The following is an 18,014-nucleotide window of genomic DNA, read 5'->3' as shown; positions in this document are numbered from 1 at the left end:
TGTGCCAAATCTGGAGAAAGTCCCTGTCAGCGTTTATGAGATAATGCGCTCACGAGAAAGCAGATATATTAAATATTACACATGATGTGAAACGTTAGCTCCTAGTGGAGCACTGTGGGGACGTGCAGTAGTTGTGTGGAGCAAGAGGAGGAATGAGTGGAGGTGGAGCGTGATGGTGAAGGCCAATGCATGCTTGATCTGGTGTGCAACAGGCAGACGGGCTTGCATGGCTTTTCAGGAGACCTGAAGGTGTGTGAAGGTGCCACCACCTTTACAACAAAGCATGTTTCTATATCAAGAACAAGGTCACTGAATTTGCTAGCATATGTAAAAAACTTCTCTCTCTCCCATCTATCTTGATTCATAGCAGGCACGGATAATTTCCTCTCGTTGCCCCAGTTCCAGATAGAGGGCAAAAGCAAAACGCTATTTTTCATCATCTTCACTCGTATGATCTTCTGTGCAAGACTTCTTTTAAAATCCCTGAAAAGCGGTTACGGCCTCGGCTGCCACCGCCTCGTAAGGCGACCGATGCCGAGTGTGTCTGAAAGGACACCGTGTCAGTCTGCTGACGCGCTGCCAGATCAAGCGTGCTTTGGCCTCGACGGAGCTGAATAGAAAGGAAATACCTGGTGCTGGCTCTGGATCTTCAGAAAGTCCTCTCTCCTGCCACTTTTAGTCTTGTCTGTGCTGTTCTGCTGCAGGTGCTTCAGTTTGGAGGCAGCTGAGGAGTGGAGCAGCTTCCCAACACTTGAACTATTCCCCCCCTGAAAGGAGAGGAGAGGCATGTGAATCAGACCTTGGCCACACAGTACACGTTCATACATTTCACTTCTCCTCTTCGGCGCCTTTAGTTTACGCATCACGCACACATCAGACACACATCAGCTCCGTACAGTGTTTGATTCCAGCACGCGAGCCTCTCCCCTGTGACCAACGAGGTTTTTTAGATCAGAGCTTGTAGCCAATGCGACTGAACAATCCGCTTCACAGGGTTTCACCATCCATGAGGAGAAAATGACGAAGGCGAGAATATAGAAACGCAGCATCAAAACTGACGTTGCGTAGCCCGGGCCTCACCGCAGGATCCACGAGGAGGCAGCGCGCTAAATGATCTTTCCCGCTGAGTCGCTCTCCAATACGCACAAAAACAAACACACATTCAGTCGAATTCCCACCCCTACTGTGCCTCTTCTGCACACAGAGACATTAGCTGAAAGAAGAACGAATAAAAGAAGAAGTGTAGTGGCGTCAGATAGCCGATCTGTCTCTGCCGCGGTGATTAAAGACAAAGAGAGCTGGCCGTCTTCCTTCCGAGCCTTTTCTCCTGTTGGATTTTGAAATGCGGACATAAAATATACAGCATCTTCCCTGTTTTATTTAAAGTGCTGATTAAAAACTCAACCGTAATGGGGCTTGAGAGGGGATCGGCTTGTCAGCGGGAAGTTGGTTAGCAAACGTCGGACAAGAGCAGGAAGAGTGTTGAAACGTTGAAGGCGGGTGAAGTCGGAGTGACGGAATACTGTGTGAAGACACTGTAATGCTCAGCCGTGCCTACGGGAACGCTCCCCGTCTCCACTTCAGAAGGGCTGAAACTCGCCGTGACAGTGCGACTGTCAATTATCGCTTCCGTGCCCTGAGTGGGAGGCGTTCACAGCAACAGGGAAGACTACTGTCAAGACACCTCGTCAAGACATGTCAAGACATGTGGCAGCTCACACACGTCTTTTGATTGTCGCTAATCTTTTGTTGTGTTACACTCAACTGGAGGCGCGTCGAAAGAAGGCAACGCGTGGTCGTCAGATATTAACGAGAGGTGCATGAGAAGTGATATTTGGCTCCGGTGTTCTGTCTTCATACAGGTTCCTGGGTAGTACGATTCATAATGAAGTTACTCTTTGTTCTGGAAACACAAATTCACTGTGTAACCTTTGGTGTGTATAATGTGACGCAAGACATACAAAATATACCTTTAAGCTTGTTTAAATACTGCTGATGTACCTTGAACATTGTGTTTAAAACTATTTCTGAGACTTGATAACAAGACAAAACAAAGATGAGAAGATCGAGTGAAGATGTAGAGAGGAGGAAAAAAAGAACAAAATTAAGATACTTGTATTATCTATGCATTTCTCTTATTTTGGTGTCACAAAAGGTGGCTTGATTATTTACAGACAGAAAACAGATGGCAGGACAGATCGATAGAGAAACAATGAACAGCTCTGGGCTCAGCAGGAAAGCATCTCCAGCACAGAGGAAGTCTGTTGCCTGTCCCCTATTGCATATTTTCAATTTCACAAAATGAAATGCCGATTTTGTCAGGGAGCAGACATCAGAAGATAGAAAGTCAAGTTCCAACAGACACCCAGAGAGAAGCAGCGAAGACAGAAGACAGAGCATGCTGCTTCAGAGCAGGAATCTGCACAGCGGGCGAAAAGCAATGAACCTGGATCGACGCCGGGCTGAAAGAGGACGGCTTGGGTGGGACCGGTGGCTTCATGGTCTCCGAGGTCGGACCGCCCGTCACCTGAACGGGAGTGCTTTCTGCGGTCGTCTCGGTGTAGAGCTGCTCTGCAGTTGGATGGCCACTGATCTCGATCAAGGTGTTCTCCAGCTCACGGATAGTTTCCTCCAAGCTGTCCATCCGCCTGTAGGCGCTGCACCGGATGTCATCTCTCGCTTTCCTCTGGCTCCGGTTGGATGGACTGTCCACAGAGAGATCTGACCCGCTGGACTTCACGTTTGCCGATTTCTGCTGCACCTCAGGAGTCTTGATTTCGCCGTTGTGATGAAGTGTCAACACTCTATCCCCCGTCTCCATCCCCCTCCTCAGAGCCTCCACCAGAGAGCTCTGCTGGCCCGAGCGGAGGGGGGATTTCAATCTGGGTTTGGGCACCGGCTTGGACGACTCCAAAAGGGAATGCAGCAGCCTGTAGGCATCCCTGACTGTTTTCCCCTCTCTGAGGAGCACGAGGAGAGGCCGGCCTCTCAGCTGGACCTCAGGGACTTCATTAGTGTGCGGTGAGATGATCAGGGTCGGCAGAGCTTGTCCTAAAGTCCTGCTGAGCTCCTGGGCCTCAACGGGAGACACCACCCTGACCTCCAGCTCTGTCAAGAGCAGGGCAGCTTCCAGTTTTAACTCCACTTCCTCCTTAAAACAGCGCTCTCGCTGAGGAGGGCTTCCAGAGGAATCCCTTTCTTTTGAAAATCTAGTCTGGTAGGCGGTGCGATGAGCGGTCCAATCTCGTGATGGACTCTCGTCTACAGGCTCGTTTGCTGTATCTCTGACGGGATCCTCTGAGGCAGTGGGCGACGCTGGCAAACACTCTGTCAACACGACGTTGGGGACGGGAGACAAGCGGCTTCCCTACAGATGAGGAAAGCACTTGAGGTTTACATTCAAACACACTGAACTGGACTTAGCTGCAGCACAATCCAACAACTTGCTGCGTGAGATCACTGCAAACTCAGACAACCAAAAGACAGAAGAGGGAGCGATTTTAGCAGCTGGTATGTAATGTTTGTCTCGATAACGTCCTGTGAACATAAGCACCAGTTTAATATGTGTGGGCTGCTTCTGATGTGCTGCCTGTGAATCAGAATCAGAAACGGTTTCCAAGTATGTTTGCACATGCAAGGAATTTGACTTGGCGATTGGTGCATAATAGTAAACACAGTGCAAAAGCATAAAGACATAATATAAAATAAAAACATGAAAATGTACAATAACAAATGCAGCTCTCTCTTAAGTGTGGAGCAGTCCAGTAAGTTCCCATTGCTGGTCCAACACAAAAAACACCACAAGATCCACTGTAAACCCACTGCACAAAAAACACCACAAGATCCACTGTAAACCCACTGCACAAAAAACACCACAAGATCCACTGTAAACCCACTGCACAAAAAACACCACAAGATCCACTGTAAACCCACTGCACAAAAAACACCACAAGATCCACTGTAAACCCACTGCACAAAAAACACCACAAGATCCACTGTAAACCCACTGCACAAAAAACACCACAAGATCCACTGTAAACCCACTGCACAAAAAACACCACAAGATCCACTGTAAACCCACTGCACAAAAAACACTCACACAACACAGAGCGTCCCTCGTGTGGTTGTGAAAGGCATTCACATCATACAAAGGATCTCAATGTGTAGACAAGTTTGTGTCCAAAGTGCTCTTGATAACTTAATAACACTGTGGTTCTTTATATTCTGTGCAAAGTTTAACCTGCATTATTCAATATTCTTCATTTCCACATTAAATACAATAAAGATGTTCAACTTTTGTTCAACAAGCACAAAGGATTTATGGTTGCAGAAATGCAAGCAGATATATTTCCAGTTAAGCACATTTAAGATATCTTTCTCAGGTGTTAGGGAAGATCAAGTCACATGTAATAACATTTAAGTCACGCGGTGGCGAGGAACTTGATGTTGCTTCTCGCCTGCTGGATGTGTAAGAATGCAGACGTCTGCTACGTCATGTTTTAATGTCCCAAAATGACCAAAGATTATTAATGCTACTTAACTTCAAGTTGTGTGTGTGCAAATGATCACACGCGGTGGTTAAACATGGTTATTCAGTCTCTCCTCACCAGTTTGAGACGCGTAATGCAATTACAACACGGCAGACTTGTGTGGAAATAAGACATTGCTTTGGTGTATTCACAGCATGTTTACACATTAAGAGCAACAGTATCTGCTGAGGTGAGACTTAGTTTGAAGAGATAGGAGGAGTGGATGTGGCTTGAGGCTGAGCGGTGGCCGGTGGTTTCTGTGTGTGGACGAGGGGTGAAAAGGACAAAAAAGGTTGACAGAGGGCAGCAATCCACAGCACTCAGGGTCAGCCAGAGTGTTTTACCTCAGTGCCTGGGGCCTCAGAGGGCCACAGGTCCGGTCTGCGGGGGGGTACACTTCTCCTGCTGCGAGGGCTAACAGACAGGGTGAGGGGGAGGGAAAGGGGGAGAGCGAGCCTGAGTGGGGCTCTCTCAAACAGCTGGGGAGGCAAGAGGGAGGTTTGAAAGCGGTAATAAATCGTAGGACACAAACACAGCAGCCACCGAATAACCAAAATCTGCTTTTGTTGACTCTGTGCTCCATCAAATTTCAGGCAGGCCAACTCAAACACGGTCCAAGCAGCCATCAGGGTCCATCTGTCTGTCTGTGATCTGCGGGCCCTGGGTGATGATGTGTGTGACTGAGCAGTATGTGATCTTTGGGCTCTCCCGGTGCCAGGGGCAGGGAGGACATATGGCACCTGCTGCTTGAACATGTGGTAAACGATGGTGAGCATGTCTGCTTGTGAGTATGTGTGAGCGCGAGAAACCAGTGGCAGATTGTGGACGTAACATTCATAATAAAAAGGAGCGCAGTTTTCCAAGTCATTAAACAACAACCAATTGAGGTTACAGTCAACAGAATACACAGCCCATGTTTGAGTTTACCTCTAATTCGGCTGCAATTCTTTCCTCCTCTCCTTCCTCCTTGTCCCCAGAGGCAAGTGTGGGAGGTGTAGACGCAGGACGGGGGTTTTCAGACACGGTCCTCCTCAGTTTTACGTGCAGCTTCTGGCCTTCGGCCTCCTCAGATTCAGACTTCTACAATCGCAAATACAAAAAAAAGGCTTTGAAGATATCTGAAGCCAGAGTCCCAAGCCTGCAGCTTCAACTTTTTATAGACAAGCACACAGTGTTTTGATCTCACAAGAATTATTCTTCAAACAATAGCATAGCTCGAACAACAAACATTTGTTTGCGCAATCCTTTCTTCATGTGACGCACATACATTTTACAACCGTGTGCTGGTGAATTGTCTCTGTCTCACCTTTATACTTTTTCCGGGAACGAGGGGCTCTCCGCTGCGGCTGGCGATGCTTGGAGAAGACGGGAAGCTGCGTCGAGGTGGAGGAGGAGGAGGAGACTTGGAGGGTTTCTCTGTGCGATATCGTGGTACTGTCAGCTCATCTGCAAAAAAACAAGTATTTCGGCCATCTTGAGAAAGGACTCGTACATTTCAGAACAAGCTGTGAGGCATTTGTAGGCATTATAATACGTGTGGTGTGTAAAACCTGCTTTACTCGATATTGAATGTCGAGTAATAATGATGCAGACTGAACTCTCCATCTCACCAGAGCCACGCCTGGATCCTCCCTCTTTCCCGGACAGCTTGTGCTGGGGCTTGCTGACGCGGTGGTCTGGGGTTCCTACCCCGCTTTGGAGGATCTGGGAGGATGGTGTGTTGGCGGAGGGCTTGATCTGCTTGGCGGCGAAGTCCAGGTCCGGAATAGCTTTCAATAACTCGGCCTGGGTCTCCTCCAGCAACCGGTTGATGTCATGGGCGCTGTACTGGGTCAGACTGGCTCGCTTCTCCTCCCAGTCCCGCTCTGCTGCCTGTGGAGTGCAGAGACTGATTCAAAGACTTTATAGACACACAGACAATGTGGCAGGCCTGGTGTTGTGATGTGACTCTGGTGAAAAACAGAAGAAATAATTCCTACCAGTCGGACCTCCACGGATAAAGCTTTGTCGGCTAAAGCCCGGCGTTCCAGCTCCTCCAGGGCTTTGCCCTTGTGGGGAACAGGAGGATGACTGTCCTTGTGAGGACCGGACAGGGACCCGTGGCCTCGGCTGAGGCTGGAGTGGGGGCTCCAGTTGGACAGGCTGTTGCCTCCCCCGAGATCATTGATCGTGAACTGTGGGCTGGTGGAGATGTCGAAGTCTGAAAACTTTCGCAAGTCATTGTTGTGCTTTGATGAAGGACTAGAGAAGTCCTCCTGCTTCTTCCACACCCCGTCATTGGCTTGTCTGGTAAGACACGGAAGATGAATTCATTAAACAACTCTTTGAAATGTAACACAAACAGAAACATGAATAATTCATGACTGGAAGTCAAAACAATTGCTGCTGAATGCTAAATTTATTTTTTAAAATCTCTGCCAATTCCCTCCTTCATCCACAAATATGAGAGAAAAATGAATTTGAGAAGGTCTTTTGATCAGTGAGGTTAATTAAAGCAGAAAGTGCACGCGGCTGATTAGGAGACAGATGACAGAATGCTGAAGGGCACATTTTAAAAGTATTTGTTCATGTGGCTGAAAAGAGCCTTCATCAGGGTGTTACCCATAAAGTCGGGTCACGCTAATACTCAATGCTTGAATGCACCCTTCAGGACTAACACACGCATTATGACTGTAAATCATCTCTTTGTCTCTGCTAGTTTTAAGAGCTTTGGCTGAAAACAATAAATGTTTAATGGCGGAAATATCTAATCCGATTCAACAGCAATATCTAATACATTTTTCCTCGGCCCGCGGCCCGTCTGTCCACCACGTTTTAAGAAAATCCATAATGTTCTGCTGACTCACAAACAAAGAGGGGTGAAAACATCATCTCTTTGGCCGCGGTACGAATGGAAAAGCCTTCCGCAAATAATAAATGGGTGCGTATTCGTGTCAGCTAATTTCACACATATTTCACTTTTCATCAGTATTTATCGGATTACTTAAAACCTGTCCGCACATTGACTTCAAGATGGAAAAGTTTTTAAGAATTGTATCTACATTCAGCTTCTTTAAGTCTGGCACATGAAGGTACTGAGCAGGCTCATACTTGCGCATGGTGGCGAGGGTGTCGGTTATACTCTTGCAGCGTTTAAAAAGGGCATCGAGCCTGTGCGGCTCTTCTTTCAGGAATTTGACGGCCTCCACCTCGACCCTGAGCACCACCCGCATCTTACTCTGCAGGCCGGGGAACTGATCTGCAGGAGCAGGAAGAGAAGTAACACATGAAACCAACCACGTCGCCCCCAAACAAGTCAATCCCACTTGTCAAAAGCCCTTTGAGTTAATCAAATGAAACTTTTAGAACTGCTGTAAATGGTTACGACAATGAGCCATCTGAGACTGATTAATTGTTCGACATGCTGGCTGTGGGTGACTAAAAGAGAATCAGCACTTTATAAACTGAGTAAAAGACTGTTTTCTGTTTTGTGCACAGAACGTGAAATGCGCCAGCATGACTCACTTTTCAGCTCTGTGAGCGTTTCTCCCAGCTTTCTCAGAAGAGTGGCCTTCTCCTCCAGCTCCTGCACCGTCACCAGCTTGTGGTTGACAGACGACTCCTTCTGGATCTCCTCCACTGACTTCTCCAGGTCGCTGAGATGGAACAGACAGAAGGCTGAACACCAGGGATTCCTCTGCTACACTTAAGATTTGACTGAATATCTGTCCGAGGAGTATGCCGTTAGGAGTTTCAGTAAAAACCAATAAACTGTCTCTCAATCAACTGGCAGGAAGCGCTACAGTTCTGGACAGCTGAACCGGAGGAGTGTGGACGGGTGCTCAAAACTTGTAAAATAGAGAATCTGTACAAACGGGAGTTTGTTCAGCTCTGATATTGAGCGCGTGTCTGGTCCGCTCCGCCTCAAGTCATATAATTCCGCCTTAAGTTATGTAATGAATGAAAGCCCCATGTATAATTAACCAAACAATAAATTGGCCAGTAGCCAGGCTGAATAACCGACACTGATTAGCAGAGATCGACGAACAGTTCAACCAATTAGTCCGCAATCAAAACGCCGCTGGGAGTGAGATGCATGAAGTGAGACCCGGGACTTATTACCAGCAGAACATTTCCACATGTGAGACAGATGCAAGTCATCTGGTTATTAAATCTCAAGGGAGCTCTCGACTCTGGTTTTGCAGTCACTTCAATTAGTTGCCGGACCGTCTCGTACCTCAGATCTTAATAAGCATCTTGCTGTACGCCGGGCTTAATTACAGTTACAATTTCATCCTGTCGCGGCGTCGCCCTGCGAGCCTTCTAATTATGAAACAGATGTGAACTTTGTCACGTTTGAAGCAATTATGAAATATGCGATAAGACTCTTAAACTGTCAACTTACGTGTATATTCTGTTCAATTAAAGCACGTACACGTTTCCTTTGATAACTGACGTTTGAATTATGATTTATTAAGAAAACATTATCATCCTGTCACTGACTGGAGCTGCTGGATGATGAGCTCCTCCTCGTTGAGGTACTTGAGTCTCTCCTCCTCCACCAGGAGGCGCTGTCTCTGCAGAGGGTCCTCCTGCTTCCTCAGGGCGTCGGCCACGCGCACTTTCAGCTCCGCTTCTGTCCGCTTCAGCAGAGTTCGCACCGAATTTTGGTTCTCCATCTGCACACGCGCACACACATTCAAAGACAATGTTGGAGGTGAAATAGCGCGCTGTCTTCGTTCACTCTGCGACTATTTCGACTATTTTATCAGTGTTATCCTCGCTAGCCTCGTGAGAATACTTGAATGAAATCGGCTATCATCGCAGCATAACAACGGGACAACGAAGAGGAGAATCGTAGTCGCCCGAGGCTTTTCAAAACAGTGACTGTAGCTGAGGGAAGGCTGTGGCCTCTTGTTTCTACTCTGCGACCTTCTCTGCCACAAGAACATTTTGCTCTGACTGCTTATGTATCATCCAGCAACCCTGGCATCAGACTGCTATGTGAGTCTTTAGCCTTAAAATAACTGCTAGCAAGTAGTTCCCTCTGTGGCGCGCGCGTGTGCGTGTGTGTGTGTGTGTGTGTGTGTGTGTGTGTGTGTGTGTGTGAGCCTATAATGTTTCTCCGAACACAGAAAGCCGGGGCTGCCCTGAGGAGAACCCAGGCCGTCTATGGACAGAATCAGTGAGCGTGAACTCAGCTCCCTCTCCGTGTTCTGAATGGAATATTCTACAGGACGACTGCATGTAATACAACTCCCAGCGATGAAAAACACCTGGTAAGCAAGGAAAATGAATAATTGATCGGCCTTATGTTCCAGGAGGTTAGACGGGACACCGATATCACCAACATTTAAAATGACCCAGTACTCACAGGACACAGGAACTGGGGAATCAAGCCAAACACAGGGAGTACGATAAAATATATAAAGAATAAATGAATATATACAGAAAGATAAATCCATTGAGCTCCCTCTCTCCCGGTTGCCTGTCTCTCCTACACACTGTCTCTGAATAATTCATGAGCAGCATGTAAAATTCATCGACATGGGCATCTATACAGGTCCAGGTGCAGAGGTAACACATACAGGTACACGTACAGGTACAGGTACATTTACAGATGCAGGTACACAGCAAAACTGTCCTCTATGGATACAAGCACCGCTTCCATTGTTTGTCCCTCTCTCTCTCACTGCTGAGGCATTTCAAGAAGCTTGTGCGACTGCTGTCAGGGAGCAAGTAAAAGCACTGCGAGGCCATCGTCTGTCACTCCCGTTACGTCTCCTTTCTCTTCTTCTCTGCCGCTGAGAGCGATTAACTCGCCATCTCTTCCTGCTGTAACCGTGGCATCGCCGGCATCACAGACAGATGGAATAAATGAGGACAGCGTCGCCACATTTACGTTAACTTCGTGGCATTTAATCGGATTCTGAATCCGTCATGACATTTTGTATTTCTGTAGAATCCGTGTGAACGGAGCTTTTATCTTCCACTCGTTCTATTTCATCATAAATCCTCAAAAGGTGCAATGACCTCGATGTGTCATGCAGTGCAGCTATGTGAACCTGCAGCTGTTATTTACTGTAGGTGTAGTATTGAAGAGAATATCAAATAAACATCAAAGCCAGCGATGCTGTATACACAACATGTGTGTTGAGATACTTTACAGTATGCGTTCGACATCATAGAAAGAAGAATTCTAATGTTGAAGACTAATTTAACCAACTGTGGAACAAACGCAAACCACATGTAAAGTGTGAATGTGGTCTTACACCCTGTGAGGTATGAGGGACTCTGCAAAAAGTCAATCAGACGAATAAACAACGATTGTATTGAATGAGGATTCACCAGAATAAAGACTATATCAAAAGATAAACGAACAACAAGGAAAAGGAGACAAATTATGAACTAGAATATCAAAGCAATATTTTAAATAACACTAAAACTACATTGATGGATAGATGCCACTAATAGTGAATAACATTTATTGTTATTTGGGAGATCAGGCTCTTTCAGAAACATTAAAAAAGCAGATTTTCTGGATCTACTTTGTACCTGTATTTTGCGCAGCTGGCTGAGCTGTTTGCGCAGGTCGGTGGTGTTCTGCTGCAGACCGTGCAGGTGGAGCTGCATCTGCAGGCGCCCGGCGCTGTTCACCGGCGTCGTGTTGGAAGGCGGCGGCGGCATCAGAGCCAGAGGAGCCGACGGCGTGTGAGCTGCCAATCACAGAGCGGGACACAGAGCGTCACCGGGAGGTCGTCGGGAAACAAATTGATTAGTTTGCTGGGCTGTGATCCCGTGAGACTTTCAGTCACGCAGCGCGACACACAGAACAAACACACACACACACACACACACACACAGGCCCAAAGAAATATAAATGATTCTGGGCACACACTGGAACGAATACAGTGTGTGAATGCTAAAAAAGAACCATTTTCACAAAGCTCTAATAGCCCACTGGGAGAAATGAGAGCTCATGCTATGAGTACGCCATATAGAAGTGCAATTAGTCTGTTCAGTAGTGACACACAGGGGGATAACCATGCTCTTATCTTCACACAGGGCTTTGCGAGTATGGCCATTGACTCCTCAGTTATTCTCACACACACACACACACACACACACACACACACACACACACACACACACACACACACACACACACACACACGCACACGCACACACACACACACACACACACACACACACACACACACACTGTGTATGCCCCCTGAACACACGCACACACACACTCTCATACACATTTACAAAGGAGAGCCAAGTCTGTGACAAAAACAACTTTTTTGAAATTCCCAAAGCAGAAATTCAAAAAGTAGAGACAGAGACAGGGCGAGGGAGGAGGAGGAGGAGGAGGAGGAGGAGGGGGGGGGGGGGGGTCTGTTCTCTGGGAAACCGGCCAGGAGGAATACTTGAGGATAGACGCCGCCAGCTACCCAGCAACACCACACACCCATACAGAGGGCAGAGAGCCATGAGAGATTAAAAAGGGCGACAGAGGAGGAGATGGCAACTACCTTTCTGCTTCAGCCGTCCAGCTGGAATATAGAAAGAGTGAACCGGTTACCGAGAAATGAATGAGAGGCTGACAGAGTCAGAGGAAAGTCTTAAAAGTTCATATTTACAGACTACACCAGAGAAAATGACTGAGTGTTTTGGCGGTGTATCAATGTGTGAGGCCGCTTCAAAGACGGCCGCGTCCTTGCCCTGAACCTGTGAAGGTCTGCCTTCAAAAAAGCTTTGTTTGTGCCAAAACTGCTACAACAGCAAGGACGCGGGACAGAAGCAGGAATGAGAGGAATTATATTTGTTTCTGAAATGCTTCAGTATGTATAGGCTACACAATCATCAGTATTTTAAATATTTTATGCTAACAAATATATATTTTTAAATTAAAGTCGGATAGTTTGATAAATAAACATTAAATTCACGATCTATGCATCCACCACATAGATAGTAGAAAGAGAAATAATCCTTCTAAACACAAATCTGTCTGTCTTATCACCTCTATGTTTGTGTGTTTAACACCTTTCATATTGTCACGTTCGTCAGAGCCTCCCCAGCATCCCCCCCCCCCCCCCCCCCCCCGCTTCCTGTATTTTCACTTAGTGAGCTAAAAACTCATAATGGTGAAATTCAAGTGTGTCTCTCGTGCACCGGACCGCTCCTTTAAATGAAAGTCTCAATGGCCTCTAACTTTAACAATTCCATAAAGTGTATTTGACCAGCCGTCTCTTATTTAAAAGGTGAGTGAGTCCTTTGGAATGAAACTCTTCTGGAGAAAAACAAAAGTGAAAGAGGAAAAACAGAAGGGAGTGATGTATGAGGTGGAAACCAGTTTGAATCAGTGAAAACAAACTCTGGTGTGTTTGCATGTTAAATTCGATTCATTTGGGCCGGTGTGTGAAAGCTGCCAATCGAACTCTGGTGCGGTTAACGAGATTTTAACATGATTTCAAAAGAATTCACCAGAATCTGATCAGTCAAATCAATTAGTTACCGGTCAGGCTGTTTAACTTCATATATACAGCGATCAGTTCCCCAGTGTGAATGCAAACTGGACCAGAACTACAAGGCAACTATGCAGAATAGTTTTCTGCTGGTTTGGACCACATGAACCAAACCACGCCCTTAAAATAACCAACTCCACAAGTCTTAACTGCAGCTTCCCATTGTGAGAGAGTGATATACATCTATAAATCCTACGAACCAGGAGGACCCCATCACTGCTCGTTTGTGTCCATCGTCCCCTTTAAATTGCGGTGCATTGTATTCAGGTAAAATGAAAGAAAAATGATCAGTGGTGTGAGGAACAAGAAGGCAGGTTTGCGAACACAGGCCCCAATCCCGCTGCTGTACTCACTTCCAGTGGCGGAGCCGTCACTGTTGGTTTCGGTCTTCTCGCTGGAAGAGAAAGGTAATGGCCGTGAGAACTCCGTCCCTTGGTCCGGTGGGCAGCCCGCCATCATGCAGAGACGCAGCAGGCCGCATCTAAGGGATCAACGGCCACAGGGCAAGGCAATTACAGTGCTAACGCTAACAGCACCACTGCTGGACGCTAACAAGTTATCTTCTTGTTCACGAGCCCTCTGTTGTGTTTCGTGAGGCCGGAGTGCCACGATAACACTGTTCCAGGTGTAAACTCAAAATCGACTGAAAACCTTTGTTTCGCATCTCTATGTATCAAGGCATAAATCAATAGCACTGTGCCCTGTAGCTAATGTTTAGTGCTCCGTCCTCACGCAACGGAATGGCTCTGATAATAGCCTGCTGCCGCTCCTGTCGATAATGCCGCCCATGTGTCTGACCTGAAGCTGTCTGTGAGTTTTAGAGGGTTAATGGGGTATAATGGAGGGTCTTACGTGCTGTCACTGTCTGGTGCCCTGGTCAGCACACTCTGGACCAGGCCAGTAAGGCTGGCTATCTGCTTCTCCATTGCCTCCATGCGCTCCAGACGATGATCCCTGCAAATGTAATTGTCACAGATCGATCACGAAACGCAGACGGCACAAAGGCCGATGAACACGTAAATGTGCAACACACAGCGCTGTAGAGTGAGCAATACAGCGTTAAAAGTACCTGTAAACTTGGTTTAGAATTGTAATCAAGTAACTCACAATCAAAGTTTAAGAGAAAACATCCATCAAAAGTATAATAATTCAAGACATTTGAGATTCGTGATCCTCTGAATTAGGATCGAGAGTGGTTTGAAACGGGTGAGACCCAAACAGAGAAAACACAAATAAAGAAACATTTCCCGCATGAAGCAGATAATATTCTGTTCATGTCGCCAAGAAGCTGATGAGGTCCGTCTTTAAACGGTACAACACACCTTAATGAAATTCCCCACACAGACTCGTACTGACCTGCTGCTGTCCGGGTCCTGTCCAGACATCGAGGAACCAAAGCCAGGCGTGGCCCTGCCGCCCTCCCCAGGCCCGGCTGTCAGACACAGAGGCTCTGAGCCGGAGCTGGGCCTCGACTTCGGGCTCTCCACAAACACGGAGGAGGAGGCCGAGTCCTTGCGGAAGCTCTGCCTGACAGGCGAGGCTCTACTGGGTGAGCTGGAATACGACTCCCTGTCCCTCATCTGCATGTCAGGGATTTTCTGCGGGGATGAGGGCGGCATGCGAAAACCCATTCCCAGTGTGGCCGAGGAGTACGTGTCAGAGTAGAGCGAACCTCCGGGCTTGTAGAGGGAGTCCTCCAGGTCCCCTTGAAGAGCAGCGGCTGAGTAGGTGCTGAGGGAGCGCACGGAGCCTCGGCGGTACAGGCCACTGGTAACGGGGAAGCTGAAGGGGTCTCCGATGGCAGCTAGCGACTGGGTGGAGGCGATGCTGAGCCGGCCCTCGTGCATCAGGCTGTAGGGATCAGCGTACAGCCCCTCGCTCTTCATCAGCGCCATATTTTTTGCAGAAACCTCTTCGTCAGGCTTGACGTCGCGGCGCTCCAGGATGGCGCTGGGCGAGGGAGACAGGCCCGCGTTGGCCCCGTGGCCGGCCGGGGGATGGTGGGCATGCCGGGGCTGCTCGTGCTGGGAGTGGGACCCCGTGAAGGACGGAGGACGGCCGCCGCCGCCGCCACTGTAGGAGAGGCGCGAGCGCGACGGGGAGCCGGAGGACGCCGAGGCCGTGGAGGACGGGAGGGTGTTGATGCGGTGGGTTGGGGAGGAGTCGCGAGAGGAGTACACCATCTCCCTCTGAAACGAGCAGGGATGAGTGTTACCATGGAGATGTACGGATGAGTCGCCGCATGATGATGAAGAGTTTCGCAGAAGACCAATTATAAATCCAACTGCAGAATGTATTCTCCAAAAAAGTATTTCTTGTTGTTTTGTTAAATAAATCATATCAACGCTGAAGCAAAGAGAACCGTTACTGAACAAAATTTAAAGTTTTCAGTCGGTCACACATTCCTATTTGATTGTCAATAGTTTGATTTCATCAATTAATTTGAATTCACTGTTTAGGATGATGTTTGAAAATTGATTTTCACTTTAAATTAGGTTATCAAGGAGCTGCCAACGCTTCCCTGAGCTCCCGTAGATCATAGTAAGGAGTTCTCTCCAGGTAAAATATTTAACATGACAGCATGACAGCAGCAAAGAGATAAAAGTTGCTCCACAAGACAACACCGGAGCAAATGAACGGCAACCTGCTGGTTAAGATGCAGCCTGCGTTTAGTCTCCAACAGTTATGAAGAAGAGATGGATTGTGCATCTCACACTTACTGTAAAATGATGATAATTGACTTTGATGATTCTCGGTTTTGCCAAATTAAATGTGTTGCTTAAATTCATGCCGTTAAGATTTCCTGGTTTTAAACTGTTTGTGGGAGTATTAAAATGTGGATTATGCAGATGGTGCTGGTCAGCTGTCTCGCTACCTCTTTTCTTTCTCTTTCTTGTATCCTCAGACACACACCGTGCACGTGCACGAACACATAGAACATACAGCACATGCACACACCGTAAACGCATCGTTTTACGCTGCCTGATTGCATGGCTAATTGCAGTTGTATTCTCAGCATTGTGTGAATATAATGCAGATGGTAAGTACGGTTTTGTATTAATTAGGAAAAAAGGGTCTCCCTCAGGCTTCCTTGATCTTCACTGAAGCAGAAATAGCTTCGGATGTTAAAATATGAGGAACATTGTTCTCCGGTGTCTGCACAGCAACAGATGGCCTACTTGAAGATAAGAAATACATTTCCAGGAGGAATACCTGTTAAATGACTAACCCACATACACACAACGGCCTGTCAAAGTTACCATTGAAATATAAAATACACCATTACCGTGCCAGAGAAACACACCGCTGCTCTTTATGTGCAGGCAGAGCATCATAGCGGTTCTCACTGGGCAGCTCAGTTGTCGGATCAGACAGCTTTGTCCCTCTCTAAAATAACCCCGTTTGCCCTCTTCACCTCCCCCCTCCCCCAGCTCCCCCCTCCTCACCCTCAGGTCTCCGTTAGCCAGGTGTGCAGCAGCAGGGTAGGAGGCGTAGATGGGCTCTTTGCGGAAAATCTTGATGATGCTGCGGTCCTGGATGTCCCGGACGTCCTCCAGCTCGTAGAAGACGTTGCGCGCCTCGTCCTTGATCAGGATGGCCGTGTTGGGTGACTTCAGCATACCTGCTGTCAACTTCTGGGGGAACATGTGCACGATGAGAGCGTGCAGCGTGTCCAGGCTGCTCAGCTCGTGGGTGATGTGAACGCGACGCGTCTCGTCTCCGTACTGCAGGAACAGCACGCCTAGAAGGGAGCGATACGGGAGAGACGGCGGAGTCAGACGGCGACGGGTTTGGCGGATGGAAGAGAATAACGAGCAAAGCAATTCTGTCAAATCTTGTCGCATTTCATTTTTATTGCTGTCATTTTTAGAGATATAGTGGTGCCAATTATGATAAAGATGTTCTGTGTTTTGGTTTGTGACATCCAGAGAATGATGTTTTTCATCAGATGTCAGCGTGAATAAGCACTGACAGAGAAAAGGACTGTGGTAGCTGTGTGAGGATTCATAGCTCTGGTGCACGTTTAAGGTAAGGTAGGTTATTTTATTACTACTTTTCTTAAAATAATACTTTTACTTCCTATCCATAATAAAATTGCAACAATTGATGTCAAATTTCCCCAAAATAGCCCACTTGTCAGATGCTGCAACCCTTTGATTTTACAGGTAAAGATGAGTCTGACGCCTGACTAACCTGAATATTCATCTTCATACACCCGAGGGACAAACAAAAAGAACAAACAAAGCAAAGAAAGACCAGTGATTAAAAGTCAAAGCAGAGGAAGCAGAGGATATTGCAGACGAGTTGAGGAGAGAAGAAAACAAAGTGGTTAGTACAGAGACATGGAGAGGAGAGATCTACTTCTGTCTCAACTCCTCATTCAAGAAATGACCTCGATCTGTCACCGTCACTTTTTTAAAAATATCACTTCACGTAACACCACTCCTGGATCTGGGCCAGGCTCTCACTAATCGGCCCTTTTGTAGTAAACCTGTTGTCGAAGCTGTACTCTCACAGTTGCACAAATGTGTGCAGTATAAAAGTTAAATAAATAAATAGCTACCGACACAAAATATATGCTTTAATAATTCCACGGTGTCTAAACTAAAAACAGGTTTGTTATCTGAGGAATGACTACTCCTCAGTTTTCAGCAGCAGAGTAGATCACTTTGTGCCGCTCTGAGTAAGCACACCACCAGCTTCACAGCTGTAAATCTGCCTCCAGTCCAACCAGCATGTTGTGACGGTCAGCAAAGCTTCAAATCTTAACCTGGAGATCGTAGCTTATTCTGGCTGGCAGAGCGGGAAAGCGGCAGGCTCTGGCGGAATCGGTTCATCCGGTTGAACCCGATGGGGATGTCGGCTTCTGACATGGTCTCCAGGGATTCGGCCGAGGCGAAGGAGAGCTTGGCGGCCTGGTCGGCGAGCCCAGACTGGGTGGACTGGGAATGCCGTGGACTGCGGCTCTGCAGCA

General features: G+C 47.4%; 1 protein-coding gene across 1 annotated transcript in view; it reads right to left on the bottom strand.

The window, feature by feature from the left end:
* The window catches only part of srcin1a (SRC kinase signaling inhibitor 1a), a gene marked incomplete at both ends in the record, with an annotated part of 99,209 nt that overhangs the window by 5,766 nt on the left and 75,429 nt on the right, over positions 1-18,014 (bottom strand). The window contains 17 exons of the mRNA XM_079281575.1: positions 630-767; positions 2,447-3,367; positions 4,874-5,008; positions 5,457-5,609; positions 5,836-5,975; positions 6,140-6,401; positions 6,509-6,815; positions 7,620-7,767; positions 8,034-8,164; positions 9,012-9,187; positions 11,064-11,224; positions 12,047-12,067; positions 13,393-13,520; positions 13,892-13,993; positions 14,396-15,228; positions 16,486-16,781; positions 17,811-18,006. Coding sequence (XP_079137701.1) covers positions 630-767; positions 2,447-3,367; positions 4,874-5,008; positions 5,457-5,609; positions 5,836-5,975; positions 6,140-6,401; positions 6,509-6,815; positions 7,620-7,767; positions 8,034-8,164; positions 9,012-9,187; positions 11,064-11,224; positions 12,047-12,067; positions 13,393-13,520; positions 13,892-13,993; positions 14,396-15,228; positions 16,486-16,781; positions 17,811-18,006 — 4,248 coding nt within the window. The remainder of the gene's footprint in view (positions 1-629; positions 768-2,446; positions 3,368-4,873; positions 5,009-5,456; positions 5,610-5,835; positions 5,976-6,139; positions 6,402-6,508; positions 6,816-7,619; positions 7,768-8,033; positions 8,165-9,011; positions 9,188-11,063; positions 11,225-12,046; positions 12,068-13,392; positions 13,521-13,891; positions 13,994-14,395; positions 15,229-16,485; positions 16,782-17,810; positions 18,007-18,014) is intronic.

Source organism: Melanostigma gelatinosum, assembly GCF_949748355.1.
Source record: "Melanostigma gelatinosum genome assembly, chromosome: 13".
In the NCBI taxonomy this organism is placed as follows: Eukaryota; Metazoa; Chordata; class Actinopteri; order Perciformes; family Zoarcidae; genus Melanostigma; species Melanostigma gelatinosum.
The sequence above is the reverse complement of the archived record's forward strand: the minus strand, read 5'-3'. Positions and strand labels throughout refer to the sequence as shown.